A 16,246-nucleotide genomic window follows, 5' to 3' on the forward strand; every position below is an offset into this window, starting at 1 on the left:
CATTGAAGCTTATTGATACAGTGGTTAAATTGATGAGAACTGCTATTGACGTTTGTGTAAATAAATTATACATTTCCCTTTTCCATAGCCAGAGGTTGAACCATTATGTGACATTCATTTTTTTCATTCAGTTCAAGCTAAAAGTTTCAGTTTTCTAAATTGTTTCTTACATTTTTCATATGTATATATATGTATGTGTGTGTATATGTACGTATGTATGTGTATGTGTGTGTATGTGTATATGTATATATATATGTATATTATCCCTGGGGATAGGGGTGAAAGAATACTTCCCACGTATTCCTCGCGTGTCGTAGAAAGCGACTAAAGGGGACGGGAGCGGGGGGCCAGAAATCCTCCCCTCCTTGTATTAACATTCTAAAATGGGAAACAGAAGGAGTCACGCGGGGAGTGCTCATCCTCCTCGAAGGCTCAGAGTGGGGTGCCTAAATGTGTGTGGATGTAACCAAGATGTGAAAAAAGGAGAGATAGGTAGTATGTTTGAGGAAAGGAACCTGGATGTTTTGGCTCTGAGTGAAACGAAGCTCAAGGGTAAAGGGGAAGAGTGGTTTGGGAATGTTTGGGGAGTAAAGTCAGGGGTTAGTGAGAGGACAAGAGCAAGGGAAGGAGTAGCAATACTCCTGAAACAGGAGTTGTGGGAGTATGTGATAGAATGTAAGAAAGTAAATTCTCGATTAATATGGGTAAAACTGAAAGTTGATGGAGAGAGGTGGGTGATTATTGGTGCATATGCACCTGGGCATGAGAAGAAAGATCATGAGAGGCAAGTGTTTTGGGAGCAGCTGAATGAGTGTGTTAGTGGTTTTGATGCACGAGACCGGGTTATAGTGATGGGTGATTTGAATGCAAAGGTGAGTAATGTGGCAGTTGAGGGAATAATTGGTATACATGGGGTGTTCAGTGTTGTAAATGGAAATGGTGAAGAGCTTGTAGATTTATGTGCTGAAAAAGGACTGATGATTGGGAATACCTGGTTTAAAAAGCGAGATATACAAAAGTATACTTATGTAAGTAGGAGAGATGGCCAGAGAGCATTATTGGATTACGTGTTAATTGACAGGCGTGCGAAAGAGAGACTTTTGGATGTTAATGTGCTGAGAGGTGCAACTGGAGGGATGTCTGATCATTATCTTGTGGAGGCTAAGGTGAAGATTTGTATGGGTTTTCAGAAAAGAAGAGTGAATGTTGGGGTGAAGAGGGTGGTGAGAGTAAGTGAGCTTGGGAAGGAGACCTGTGTGAGGAAGTACCAGGAGAGACTGAGTACAGAATGGAAAAAGGTGAGAACAATGGAAGTAAGGGGAGTGGGGGAGGAATGGGATGTATTTAGGGAATCAGTGATGGATTGCACAAAAGATGCTTGTGGCATGAGAAGAGTGGGAGGTGGGTTGATTAGAAAGGGTAGTGAGTGGTGGGATGAAGAAGTAAGAGTGTTAGTGAAAGAGAAGAGAGAGGCATTTGGACGATTTTTGCAGGGAAAAAATGCAATTGAGTGGGAGATGTATAAAAGAAAGAGACAGGAGGTCAAGAGAAAGGTGCAAGAGGTGAAATAAGGGCAAATGAGAGTTGGGGTGAGAGAGTATCATTAAATTTTAGGGAGAATAAAAAGATGTTCTGGAAGGAGGTAGATAAAGTGCGTAAGACAAGGGAGCAAATGGGAACTTCAGTGAAGGGCGCAAATGGGGAGGTGATAACAAGTAGTGGTGATGTGAGAAGGAGATGGAGTGAGTATTTTGAAGGTTTGTTGAATGTGTTTGATGATAGAGTGGCAGATATAGGGTGTTTTGGTCGAGGTGGTGTGCAAAGTGAGAGGGTTGGGGAAAATGATTTGGTAAACAGAGAAGAGGTAGTGAAAGCTTTGCGGAAGATGAAAGCCGGCAAGGCAGCAGGTTTGGATGATATTGCAGTGGAATTTATTAAAAAAGGGGGTGACTGTATTGTTGACTGGTTGGTAAGGTTATTTAATGTATGTATGACTCATGGTGAGGTGCCTGAGGATTGGCGGAATGCGTGCATAGTACCATTGTACAAAGGCAAAGGGGATAAGAGTGAGTGCTCAAATTACAGAGGTATAAGTTTGTTGAGTATTCCTGGTAAATTATATGGGAAGGTATTGATTGAGAGGGTGAAGGCATGTACAGAGCATCAGATTGGGGAAGAGCAGTGTGGTTTCAGAAGTGGTAGAGGATGTGTGGGTCAGGTGTTTGCTTTGAAGAATGTATGTGAGAAATACTTAGAAAAGCAAATGGATTTGTATGTAGCATTTATGGATCTGGAGAAGGCATATGATAGAGTTGATAGAGATGCTCTGTGGAAGGTATTAAGAATATATGGTGTGGGAGGAAAGTTGTTAGAAGCAGTGAAAAGTTTTTATCGAGGATGTAAGGCATGTGTACGTGTAGGAAGAGAGGAGAGTGACTGGTTCTCGGTGAATGTAGGTTTGCGGCAGGGGTGTGTGATGTCTCCATGGTTGTTTAATTTGTTTATGGATGGGGTTGTTAGGGAGGTAAATGCAAGAGTTTTGGAAAGAGGTGCAAGTATGAAGTCTGTTGGGGATGAGAGAGCTTGGGAAGTGAGTCAGTTGTTGTTCGCTGATGATACAGCGCTGGTGGCTGATTCATGTGAGAAACTGCAGAAGCTGGTGACTGAATTTGGTAAAGTGTGTGGAAGAAGAAAGTTAAGAGTAAATATGAATAAGAGCAAGGTTATTAGGTACAGTAGGGTTGAGGGTCAAGTCAATTGGGAGGTGAGTTTGAATGGAGGAAGTGAAGTGTTTTAGATATCTGGGAGTGGATCTGGCAGCGGATGGAACCATGGAAGCGGAAGTGGATCATAGGGTGGGGGAGGGGGCGAAAATTCTGGGAGCTTTGAAGAATGTGTGGAAGTCGAGAACATTACCTCGGAAAGCAAAAATGGGTATGTTTGAAGGAATAGTGGTTCCAACAATGTTGTATGGTTGCGAGGCGTGGGCTATGGATAGAGTTGTGCGCAGGAGGATGGATGTGCTGGAAATGAGATGTTTGAGGACAATGTGTGGTGTGAGGTGGTTTGATCGAGTGAGTAACGTAAGGGTAAGAGAGATGTGTGGAAATAAAAAGAGCGTGGTTGAGAGAGCAGAAGAGGGTGTTTTGAAGTGGTTTGGGCACATGGAGAGAATGAGTGAGGAAAGATTGACCAAGAGGATATATGTGTCGGAGGTGGAGGGAACGAGGAATAGAGGGAGACCAAATTGGAGGTGGAAAGATGGAGTGAAAAAGATTTTGTGTGATCGGGGCCTGAACATGCAGGAGGGTGAAAGGAGGGCAAGGAATAGAGTGAATTGGAACGATGTGGTATACCGGGGTTGACGTGCTGTCAGTGGATTGAATCAAGGCATGTGAAGCGTCTGGGGTAAACCATGGAAAGCTGTGTAGGTATGTATATTTGCGTGTGTGGACGTATGTATATACATGTGTATGGGGGGGGGTTGGGCCATTTCTTTCGTCTGTTTCCTTGCGCTACCTCGCAAACACGGGAGACAGCGACAAAGTATAATAAAAATAAATATATAAATATGTTGATGTTAGGTATATTCATGCATAAGGGGTATTGTATCATTATAATTATGATTAATTACTGTTTTCCGTGTTAGTGAGGTAGGGCAAGGAAACAGACAAAGATTGGCCCATCCACTCATATACATATTTATTTTTATTTGATTATACTTAATCACTGTCTCCTGTGTTAGATAGGTAGTGCAAGGAAATAGACGAAAGAATGGCCCCACCCATACACATGTATATACATAAATGCCCACACATGCACATATACATACCTATTCATTTCAACATATACATACATATACATACACATGCACATACATATATACACGTGTACATATTCATACTTGCTGCCTTCATCCATTCCTGTCGCCACCCCGCCACACATGGAATAGCATCCCCCCACCAGCCCGCTAGGTAGCACTAGGAAAAGACACAAAAGGCCGCATTTGTTCACACTCAGTCTCTAGCTGTCATGTGTAATCCACCAAAACCATGGATTACTCTAGACACTTCACACCCTGGTTTAATCCATTGAAAGGACGTCTACCCCAGTATACCACATCGTTCCAATTCACTCTATTCCTTGCATGCCTTTCACCCTCCTGTATGTTCAGGCCCCGATCACTCAGAATCTTTTTCACTCCATCCTTCCACCTCCACTTTGGTCTCTCTCTTCTCCATGTTCCCTCTACCACTGACACACATGTCCTTTTTGTCAACCTTTCCTCACTCATTCTCTCCATGTGACCAAACCATTTCAACACACCCTCTTCTCTCTCAACCACACTATTTTTATTACCACACATCTCTCTTACCCTTTCATTACTTACTCAGTCAAACCACCTCACACCACATATTGTACGCAAGCATTTCATTTCCAACACACACTCCCTCCTCTGTACAACCCTATCTATAGCCCATTCCTTGCAACCATATTACATTGTTGGAACTATGATTCCTTCCCACGTACCCATTTTTGCTCTCCAAGATAACTTTCTCTCCTTCAACACATTTTTCATCACTCCCAGAACCTTCACCTCCAGCCCCGCTCTGTGACTTGCTTCTGCTTCCATGGTTCCATCCACTTTAAGTCCACTCCCAGATATCTATAACTCTTCACTTCCTCCAATTTTTCTCCATTCAAACATACATCCCAATCAACTTCTCCTTTCACACACTTTTCCAAACTCAGTCAACAACCTCTGCAGTTTCTCACCTGATTCAGCCAGTAGAGCTGTGTCATCAGCGAACAGCAACTGACTCATTTCCCAGTCCCTTTCATCCACAACAGACTGCATACTTGCTCCTCTCTCCAAAACTCTTGCATTCACCTCCCTAACCACCCCATCCATAAACAAATTACAGCCATGGAGACTTCACGCCCCCCTACCACAAACAGACATTCACTGGGAACCGATCACTTTCCTCTCTTTCTACTCGTACACATGCCTCATTTCCTTGGTAAAAACTTTTCACTGCTTCTAGCAACTTACGTCCCACACCATATACTCTTAAATCCTTCCACAAAGCTTCCCTGTCAACCCTATCATATGCCTTCTCCAGATCCATAAATGCTCCATACAGATCTATCTGCTTTTCTGAGTATTTCTCACATACATTCTTTAAACCAAACACCTGATCCACACATCCTCTACCACTTCAGAAACCACACTGCACTTCCCCAATATGATGCCTTTATCCTCTCAATCAATACCTTCCCATGTACTTTCCCAGGAATACCCAACAAACTTATGCCTCTAATTTGAACACTCACCTTTATCCCCTTTGCCTTTGTACAATGGCACAATGCATGCATTCTACCAGTCCTCTAGCACTTCACCATGAGGCATACATACATTGATTATCCTTACCAACCAATCAACAACACAGTCACCCCCTCTTTTATATATTCCACTGCAATACCATCCAAACCAAACCCACCTCCTTGCCAGGTTTCATCTTATGAAAAGCTTTCACTACCTCTTCTCTGTTTACCAAATCATTCTCCCTGACCCTCTCACTTTGCACACCACCCTGACCAAAACACCCTATATTTGGCACTCTGTCATCAAACACATTCCACAAACCTTCAAAATACTGACTTCATCTCCTCACTACATCACCACTTGTTATTACCTCTGCATTTGCCCTCTTCACCAGTGTTCCCATTTGTTCTCTTGTCTTATGCATGTTATTTACCTCCTTCCAGCACATCTTTTTATTCTCCCAAAAATTTAATGATACTCTCTCACACCAACTCTCATTTGCCCTCTTATTATTATTATTATTATTTTATATTTTTTTTTATTTATATACCTAATCACCATCTCCCGCATTAGCGAGGTAGCACAAGGAAACAGACAAAAGAATGGCCCAACTCACCCACATACACATGTATGTATATACATAATGCCCAAATGCACATATACATACCTATACATTTCAGCGTATAAGTACATATACATTTATTATTTATTCTACTTTATTGCTGTCTCCTGCATTAGCGAGGTAGTGCAAGGAAACAGACAAAAGAATGGCCCAACCCACCCACATACATATGTATCTACATACACGTCCACACACGCACATATACATACCTATACATCTCAACATATACATATATACACACACACAGACATATACATATATACACATGTACATAATTCATACTGTCTGCCCTTATTCATTCCCGTCACCACCCCGACACACATGAAATGACAACACCATCCCCCCGCATGTGTGCGAGGTAGTACTAGGAAAAAACAACAAAGGCCACATTCGTTCACACTCAGTCTCTAGCTGTCATTTATAATGCACCGAAACCACAGCTCCCTTTCCACATCCAGGCCCCACAAAACTTTCCATTGTTTACCCCAGATGCTTCACATGCCCAGGTTCAATCCATGAACAGCGCGTCGACCCCAGTATACCACATCATTCCACTTCACTCTATTCCTTGCACACCTGTCTCCTTTCTGTATGTTCAAGCCCAGATCGCTCACAATCTTTTTCACTCCATCCTTCCACCTCCAATTTGGTCTCATGCTTCTCCTCATTCCCTGAACCTCTGACATATATATTTCCTCTTTGTCCATCTTTCCTCACTCATTCTCTCCGTGTTTTTGTTTTTCAATTAGTTATTCATTGAATAAGAAGTTGTATAGTAAGAGAGAGGTGTGGTGAGAGAAGTATGTATGAGAGAGCTGAAGAGAGTGTGCTGAATGTTTTGGACAGATGTAGAGGATTATTATAATTATTATTATGAAACTCCAGAAGACTAGGTTCATATTTAAACACATTTGCAGAGGATATTATAGAATTTCTGACTCCAAATCCAAGATTCCTCTTTGATATCAGAGCACAAGTTGAATAAATCATGCCGTTGTAACCCCGAGAGGGAAGACATTGAACTGAATGCCAGTATTACTTTTGCATGGCAACATCCTGATTGTGAACATTGGACCAGCAAGTTTGCATAAATAAAATCTTTTAAGAAGCTTATTGAAAGAACTAGATTATGTATCCTTTTGTACATCTGCATAGATCCTGTGATTACTGTTTAATTAAGTATTAATGGATTTTGTTTGAAAAGTAAGGGTTAAAAACTTAGTTTGGGTACTTGTTTCAGCAGTTTTATGTTCTCAGATTGCAGTTCATTTCATAAGTTTATCTAGTTGCCAGATTTGTAAAACACTAGTATTCTTTTTTGTAAAATTTGGAATGTTTTTGTTCATTAACCCCACTTTAAGTTTGGAGATTGAATGCAATTGTACACCCAGTTTTATATGAATCTATGTGAATATGATATATCTCATTTACTGATAGTGTATTCAGTATCACATTGATTTTGAGACAAATATTTTTACAGGTTCATTTTATGTCTTCTTTCTATCTATCTATATTTTTGATGCCTGTTCCTTTCCCTATCAATTTTCACCTGGTCTAATCTAGATTGTGCAATTGTTACTGCATTTTCTTTATCTCTGTGCTTAATCAATTTGAATTATCACATATGCACAGATGTTTAGATTACTAGATGCTAGGAAGTTATGAGGGGATGGATGTGTCAGTTTGAATGCCAAGGAGTTGTGCAAGATAAATTGTCCTCTGATATCTACCCATGTATTGCATGACCATTTGTCCTGTTTCCTCTAAATCAGGCTGTTCTTGAACTGTATTTTGTGATAAAAGTACAACAGTTAATTTGATTATATTCTATTATAGGTACATAACTTATTAATTCAGTAATTTTGAGGCATTAAAGTGGGGCACAAATAACTAGGAGCAAAGCCTTATATTTTTAAACCATGGAGTCAAAGGGTTTAGCTGGTTTGTGTTATTTGGTATGCTTAGTTGGTCACTAGCATGTTAATGCCTCATGTTAAGATTGTTCTCACTGCTTGGAAGGGTAATTTCTTTCTGTAATGGATGATAAAGATCCTTAGTTTAACTGCCATTACAAACTTTTCTTTCAGAATGGGGTAGGAGATGTAAATGATGTGTGGCGTGTTGAGGTAGTAAATGGTGAAGAAGAGGAAGTGGTGAAGACGGTTGTTCACAAGATCAGATTTGTCCATTACCTTGTTGGCTGCTCTCTAATGTCACACAACAAGCAGTTGCCAAAGTGGTAAGGCATATCTCAGTTTTCCGAATTTAACGGCTAGAGAATTTTCATCTTACAAAGCAGTAGTAGTAAAAACTACTACTTTCTTCACCAAACCACTTTCCATGACTGTCTCATTTTGCATATTCCCCATCCCAAACACCTTGTGTCAGTCACCCCGTCTTCAAACACATTCAACAGTCTTCATAATTTTGACTCCATCTCCATCTCTACCTGTTACCACTTTTGTATTTGCCCCTTTCACTGATGTTTCCATTTGCTCTCTTGTTTTTCTCACACTGTTAATCTCCTTCCAAATCATCATCTTATTCTCCTTGAAGTTTACTGGTAATCATTCACCCCAGCTTTCATTTGCACTCTTTATCAGTACATGCACCTTCCTATTGACGTCCTGCCGTTTTCCCCTATACAACTCCCAATGAGTTTCACTTACACTGTATTTCATCATCCCACCACTCGCTTCCCTCTTGCACTTGCCTTTTTCAAGAATACTCCATCCTTCCACCTCCAATTTAGTCTCCTGCTTTTCCATGTTCTCTCCACCTCTACACATATATTCTCTTTGTCAGCCCTGGCATAGTGGAGAAAGAATTCTCCCTCCAAATTCCGTGTGTTTCATAAAAGGTGACTAAATGGGATGGTAGTGCAGTACTAGAACCCCCGCTCCCCTTCTATTATTTCAATTTCCAGAAGATGGAACAAAAGGAGCCAAGCTGTGAGTACTTATTATTCTCAAAGGATCAGAAGAAAGGAGAGATAGGTAGAATGTTTGAGGAAAGGAACCTGGATGTTCTGGCACAGAGTGAAACAATGATCAATTGAGGGTGAAGGGGAACAATGTTAAAGTCAGAGGTTGGTTAGGGGTAGCACTACTGCAGATTCTAACCTGAAAGTGCCATTACTGCTGTACAATCAGCAAAGAACTGACTTGCTTACCAAGGGTCCCCCAATCCCCATCCCCAACAGATTGCACAGTCGCCCCTCTCTCCAAGACTCTTGCTTGTGCCTCCCACACCATCCCAATCTGTAAACAAATGAAACAGTCAAAATGACATCACACACTACTACCATAGACCAGCCTTCACTTGGAAGCACTCTCTCTCCTCTTTTCTTACTTGCCCACATGTTTTGCACCCATTATAAAAACTTTTCACTGCTTTTAGCAGCTTTTCTTCCGCATCATATATTCATAAGACCTTCCACAAGGCATCTCTATCAGCCCTGTGATATGATTTCTCCAGTTCTGTTAATGCCACTAACAAATCTTTCTTAATGCCACTTACAAATCTTTCCTAATTATTTCTCACACATTTTTTAAACCAGGCACCTGATCCACACATCCTCTTCCATTTCTAAAACCACATTGTTCCTCCCTAGTCTGCTTCCCTGTACATGCCTTCACCCTCTCAATCACTACTCTCCTAGACAACTTACCAGGTATACACACTAGACTTATACCTCTTTAGTTTGAACACTCACCTTCGTTCCCCTTGCCTTTATGCACGGGCACTATATAATATGTTTGCCATCAATCCTCAGGCTCCTCACTGTGATCTATACATACATTGAAAATCCTAACTAACAAATCCACAAATTCATCAAACCACTCGCCATGACTCTTACTACATTGCATAATGCCACGACCCAAACACTGTATATCTGCCACCGTATGATCAACATTTAATAGTCCTTCAAAGTACTCACTTCATCTCATACTCAAGTCATTACTACCTGTTGCTGCTACTCCATTTGCCTCCTTTGCTAATGTTCCTATTTGTTTTCTTGTTTTTAGCACACTATTAACCTCCATCCAGAACATCTTTTTCTCCCTTAAGTTTACTAATACTTCTCACGTATTCCCTGCATGTCGTAGACACCCTACAGTATGTTCAGTTCCCAATCACTCAAAATCTTTTTCACTCCATCCTTCCACCTCCAATTTGGTCTCCCGCTTCTTCTTCCCTCCACCTCTGACACATATATCCTCTTTGTAAATCTTTCCTCACTCATTCCCTCCATGTGTCCAAACCATTTCAACACTCCTCTGCTCTCTCAACCACACTTTTTTTTATTACCACATATATCTCTTACCCTTTCATTACTTACTTGATCAAACCCCCTCACACCACATATTGTTCTCAGACATTTCATTTCCACCACATACACCTTCCTCCACACAACCCTATCTATAGACCATGCCTTGCAACCATATATCACAGTCGGAACCAATATTCCTTCAACATACCGATTTTTGCTCAGAGATAACATTTTCACTTTTCACATATTCTTCAATGCTCCTAGAACCTTATCCCCCTCCCCATTCCTGTGACTCACTTATGCTTCCATGATTCTATCCGCTGCTAAGTCCACTCCCAGGTATTCACTTCCTCTAGTTTTTCTCCATTCAAACTTACCTCCCAATCACTTGTCCCTCAACCCTACTGAACCTAATAACCTTGCTCTTATTCACATTTACTCTCAACTTTCTTCTTTCACACACTTTACCAAACTCAGTCACCAACCTCTGCAGTTTCTCACCCGAATCAGCCACCAGCACTGTATCATCAGTGTACAACAACTGACTCACGTCTCAAGCCCTCTCATCCACAACAGACTGCATACTTGCCCCTCTCTCCAAAACTCTTGCATTCACCTCCCTAACAACCCCATCCATAAACAAATTAAACAACCATGGAGACATCACGCACCCCTGCCACAAACCGACATTCACTGAGAACCAGTCACTTTCCTCTCTCCTTACTCGTACACATGCCTTACGTCCTTAGTAAAACTTTTCACTGCTTTTAGCAACTTAGCTCCCTCACCATGTACTCTTAAAACCTTCCACAAAGCATCTCTATCAACCCTATCATATGCCTTCTCCAGATCCATAAATGCTACATACAAATCCATCTGTTTTCTAAGTATTTCTCACATGTTTTCTTCAAAACAAACACCTGATCCACACATCTTCTACCACTACTGAAACCATACTGCTCTTCCCCAATCTGATGCTCTGTACATGCTTTTACCCTTTCAATCAATACCCTCCCATATACTTTCCCAGGAATACTCAACAAACTTTTTTTTTTTTTTTTTTTTTTTTTTTTTTTTTTTTTCATACTATTCGCCATTTCCCGCGATAGCGAGGTAGCGTTAAGAACAGAGGACTGGGCCTTTGAGGGAATACCCTCACCTGGCCCCCTTCTCTGTTCCTTCTTTTAGAAAATTAAAAAAAAAAAAAAAAAAAAAAAAAAAAAAAAAAAAATTTGAACTCTCAACTTTATCCAATTTGCCTTTGTACCCTCACCATGCATACATTCCGCCAATCCTCAGGCACTTCACCATGATCCATACATACATTGAATATCCTTACCAACTAGTCAGCAACACACTCACCCCATTTTTAATATATTCCACTGTAGTACCATCCAAATCCACCTCCTTGCCAGCTTTCACCTTCTGCAAAGTTTTCACTACCTCTTCTCTGTTTAGCAGACCATTCTCCCTGACTCTCTCACTTCGCACACCACCCCAAGCAAAACACCCTATATCTGCCACTCTATCATCAAAGATATTCAGCAAACCTTCTTCTCACTTGTTCTCACTTCATCACTACTTGTTACTACATCCCCATTTGCCCCCTTCACCAGTGTTCCCATTTGTTCTCTTGTCTTACACACTTTATTTACCTCCATCCAAAATGTCTTTTTATTCAAAGATTATTGATACTCTCTCACCCCAACTCTCGTTTGCCCTCTTTTTCACATCTTGCACCTTTCTCTTTACCTCCTGCCGCTTTCTTTTTTACATCTCCCAGTCATTTCTACTACTATCTTGCAAAAATCGTCCAAATGCTTCTCTCTTCTTTTTCATTAACAATCTTACTTCTTCATCCCACCTCTTACTACCCTTTCTAATCTACCCACCTCTTACCTTCCTCATGCCACATGCATCTCTTGCACAAGCCATCACTGCTTCCCTAAATACATCCCCCACTCTCCTTATGTCATTGCTCTCACCTTTTGTCATTCTGCACTCAATCTCTCCTGGTACTTCCTCACTCAAGTCTCCTTTCCAAGCTCACTTACTCTCACTATTCTCTTCTCCCCAACATTCTCTCTTCTTTTCTGAAAACCTCTACAAATCTTCACCTTTGCCTTCATAAGATAGTGATCAGACATCCCTCCAGCTGCCCCTCTTAGCACGTTACCATCCAAAAGTCTCTCTTTCATATGCCTGTCAATTAACACACAATCCAATAATGCCCTCTGGCCCTCTCTCTTACTCATATATATATATACTTATGTAGATCTCTTTTTAAACCAGTCCTTTTTCAGCACATGAATCCACAAGCTCTTCGCCATTTTGAGTTACAACACTGAACCCCCCATGTACACCGATTATACCCTCAACTTCCACATTACTCCCCTTTGCATTTAAATCACCCATCACTATAACCCAGTCTCATGCATCAAAGCTGCTAACACACTTGCTCACCTGTTTCCAAAACACTTACCTCTCATGATCTTTCTTCTCTTGAAAGAATGGTCCAACCCACCCTCATGCACATGTATATACATTCACGTCCACAAAAATGCACATATACATACCAGTACATTTCAACTTATACATATACATACATACACAGACATATACATATATACACATGTACATAATTCATACTTGCTGCCTTCATTCATTCCCATCACCACCCCGCCACACGTGGAATGACACCCCCCGTACGCGCGTGAGGTTGCGCCAGGAAAAGACAACAAAGGCCACATTCGTTCACACTCAATCTCTTGCTGTCATGTATAATGCACCAAAACCACAGCTCCCTTTCCACATCCAGGCCCCATAAAACTATCCATGGTTTACCCCATGATGCTTCACATGCCCTGGTTCAATCCATTGACAGCACATTGACCCCGATATACCACATGGTTTCAATTCACTCTGTTCCTTGTACGCTTTTCACCCTCCAGCATGCTCAGGCCCCAATTGCTCAAAATCTTTTTCATTCCATTCTTCCACCTCCAATTTGGTCTCCCACTTCTCCTCGTTCCCTCCACCTCTGTCACATATATCCTCTCTGTCAATCTTTCCTCACTCATTTTCTCCATGTGACCAAACCATTTCAATACACCCCCTTCTGCTCTCTCAATTACACTCTTTTTATTACCACACATCTCTTACCCTTTCATTACTTATTCGATCAAACCACCTCACACCACATATTGTCCTCAAACATCTCATTTCCAACAAATCCAACCTCTGCCGCACAACCCTATCTATAGCCCATGCCTTGCAACCATACAACATTGTTGGAACCACTTTTCTTCAAACATACCCATTTTTGCTTTCCGAGATAATGTTCTCGCCTTCCATACATTTTTCAAAGCTCCCAAAACTTTTGCTCCCTCCCCCACCCTATGACTCACTTCTGCTTCCATGGTTCCATCCACTGCCAAATCCATTCCCAGATATCTAAAACACTTCACATCCTCCAGTTTCTCTCCATTCAAACTTACCTCCCAAATGACTTGTCCCTCCACCCTACTGAACCTAATAACCTTGCTCTTATTCACATTTACTCCCAGCTTTCTTCTTTCACACACTTTACCAAACTCAGTCACCAACTTCTGCAGTTTATCACCCAAATCAGCCACCAGCGCTGTATCATCAGCGAACAACAACTGATTCTCTTCCCAAGCCCTCTCATACGTAACAGACTGCATACTTGCTCCTCTCTCCAAAACCCTAGCATTCATCTCCCTAACAACCCCATCCATAAACAAATTAAACAACCATGGAGACATCACGCACCCCTGCCGCAAACCGTCATTCAATGAGAACTAATCACTTTCCTCTTTTCCTCCTGATACACACGCCTTACATTCTCGATAAAAACTTTTCATTGCTTTTAGCAACTTGCCTCCCACAACATATATTCTTAATACCTTCCATAGAGCATCTCTATGAACTCTATCATATGCCTTCTCCAGATCCATAAATGCTACATACAAATCCATTTGCTTTTCTAAGTATTTCTCACATACATTTTTCAAAGCAAACACCTGATCCACACATCCTCTACCATGTCTCAAACCACACTGCTCTTCCCCAATCTGATGCTCTGTACATACCATGACCCCTCTCAATTAATACCCTCCCATATGATTTCCCAGAAATACTCAACAAACTTATACCTCTGTAATTTGAACACTCGTCTTTATCCCCTTTGCCTTTGTACAGTAGCACTATGCATGCATTCCGCCAATCCTCAGGCACTTCACCATGAGCCATACATACATTGAATATCTTCACCAACCAGTCAATAACACAGTTACCCCCTCTTTTTAATAAATTCCACTGCAATATCATCCAAACCCGCCGCCTTGCTGGCTTTCATCTTCCACAAAGCCTTCACTACCTCCTTTCAGTTTACCAAATCATTCTCCCTAACCCTCTCACTTCGCATGCTACCTCAACCAAAACATGCTATATCTGCCACTCTATCATCAAACTCATTCAGCAAACCTTCAAAATACTCACTCCATCTCCTCCCATCACCACTACTTGTTATTATCTCCCCTTTAGCCCCCTTCACCGATGTTCCCATTTGTTCTCTTGTCTTATGTACTTTATTTACCTCCTTCCAAAACATCTTTTTATTCTTTCTAGAATTTCATGATACTCTCTCACCCAACCTCTCATTTGCCCTCTTTTTCACCTCTTGCACCTTTCTCTTGACCTCCTACCTCTTTCTTTTATACATCTCCTGGTCATTTGCACTGTTTCTCTGCAAAAATCATCCAAATGTCTCCGTCTTCTCTTTCACTAATAATCTTACCTCTTCATCCCACCACTCACTACCCTTTCTGATCTGCCCACCTCCCATGCTTCTCATGCCACAAGCATCTTTTGTGAAAGCCATCACTGCTTCCCTAAATACATCCCATTCCCCCCCACTTCCCTTACGTCCTTTGCTCTCACGTTTTTCCATTCTGCACTGTCTCTCCTGGTACTTACTCACATAAGTTTCCTTCCCAAGCTCACTTACTCTCACCTCTCTCTTCACCCCAACATTCTCTCTTCTTTCCTGAAAACCTCTACAAATCTTCACCTTTGCCTCCACAAGATAAGGATCAGACATCCCTCCAGTTGCACCTCACAGCACATTAACATCCAAAAGTCTTTCTTTCACGCGCCTGTCAATTAACACGTAATCCAATGATGCTCTCTGGCCATCTCTCCTACCTACATACATATGGTTATGTATATCTCTCTTTTTAAACCAGGTATTCCCAATCACCACTTCTGTTTCAGCACACAAATCTACAAGCTCTTCACCATTTACAACACTGAACACCCCATGGACACCAGTTATTCCCTCAACTGCCACATTACTCACCTTTGCTTTCAAATCACTCATAACTATAACCCAGTCTTGTGCATCAAAACTGCTAACACACTCATTCAGCTGCTCCCAAAACACTTGCCTCTCATGATCTTTCTTCTCATGCCCAGGTGCATAGGCCCCAATAATCACCCATCTCTCTCCATCCACCTTCAGTTTTTTACCCATATAAATCTAGAGTTTACTTTCTTACACTCTATCACATACTTCCACAACTTCTGTTTCAGGAGTAGTGCTACTCCTTCCTTTGCTCTTGTCCTTTCACCAACCCCTGACTTGACTCCCCAAACATTCCCAAACCACTTCACCCCTTTGCCCTTAGACTTCGTTTCACTCAGAGCCAAAACATCCAGGTTCCTTTCCTCAAACATACTACCTATCTCTCCTTTTTTCTCATCATGGTTACATCCACACACATTTAGGCACCCCAGTCTGAGCCTTCGAGGAGGATGAACACTCCCCGCGTGACTCCCCTTTAGAATGTTAAAATACAAGGAGGGGAGGGTTTCTAGCCCCCACTCCTGTCCTCTTTAGTTGCATTCTACAACATGCGGAAATGCGTGGGAAGTATTCTCTCTCCCCTATCCTCAGGGATATATATACCATTCCTTCAAACATACCCATTTTTGCTCCAAGATA

At 41.5% G+C, this 16,246-nt stretch overlaps 1 protein-coding gene across 3 annotated transcripts in view; it reads left to right on the forward strand.

Annotated features, from left to right (window-relative positions):
• The window catches only part of tw (Protein O-mannosyl-transferase 2), a 165,883-nt gene that overhangs the window by 101,347 nt on the left and 48,290 nt on the right, over positions 1-16,246 (forward strand). For all 3 annotated transcript variants that reach the window (XM_071663331.1, XM_071663330.1, XM_071663329.1), the window contains exon 13: positions 8,036-8,187. In XM_071663331.1, the coding sequence (XP_071519432.1) occupies positions 8,036-8,187 (152 nt within the window). The remainder of the gene's footprint in view (positions 1-8,035; positions 8,188-16,246) is intronic.

Source organism: Panulirus ornatus, chromosome 7 (assembly GCF_036320965.1).
Source record: "Panulirus ornatus isolate Po-2019 chromosome 7, ASM3632096v1, whole genome shotgun sequence".
NCBI lineage: Eukaryota > Metazoa > Arthropoda > Malacostraca > Decapoda > Palinuridae > Panulirus > Panulirus ornatus.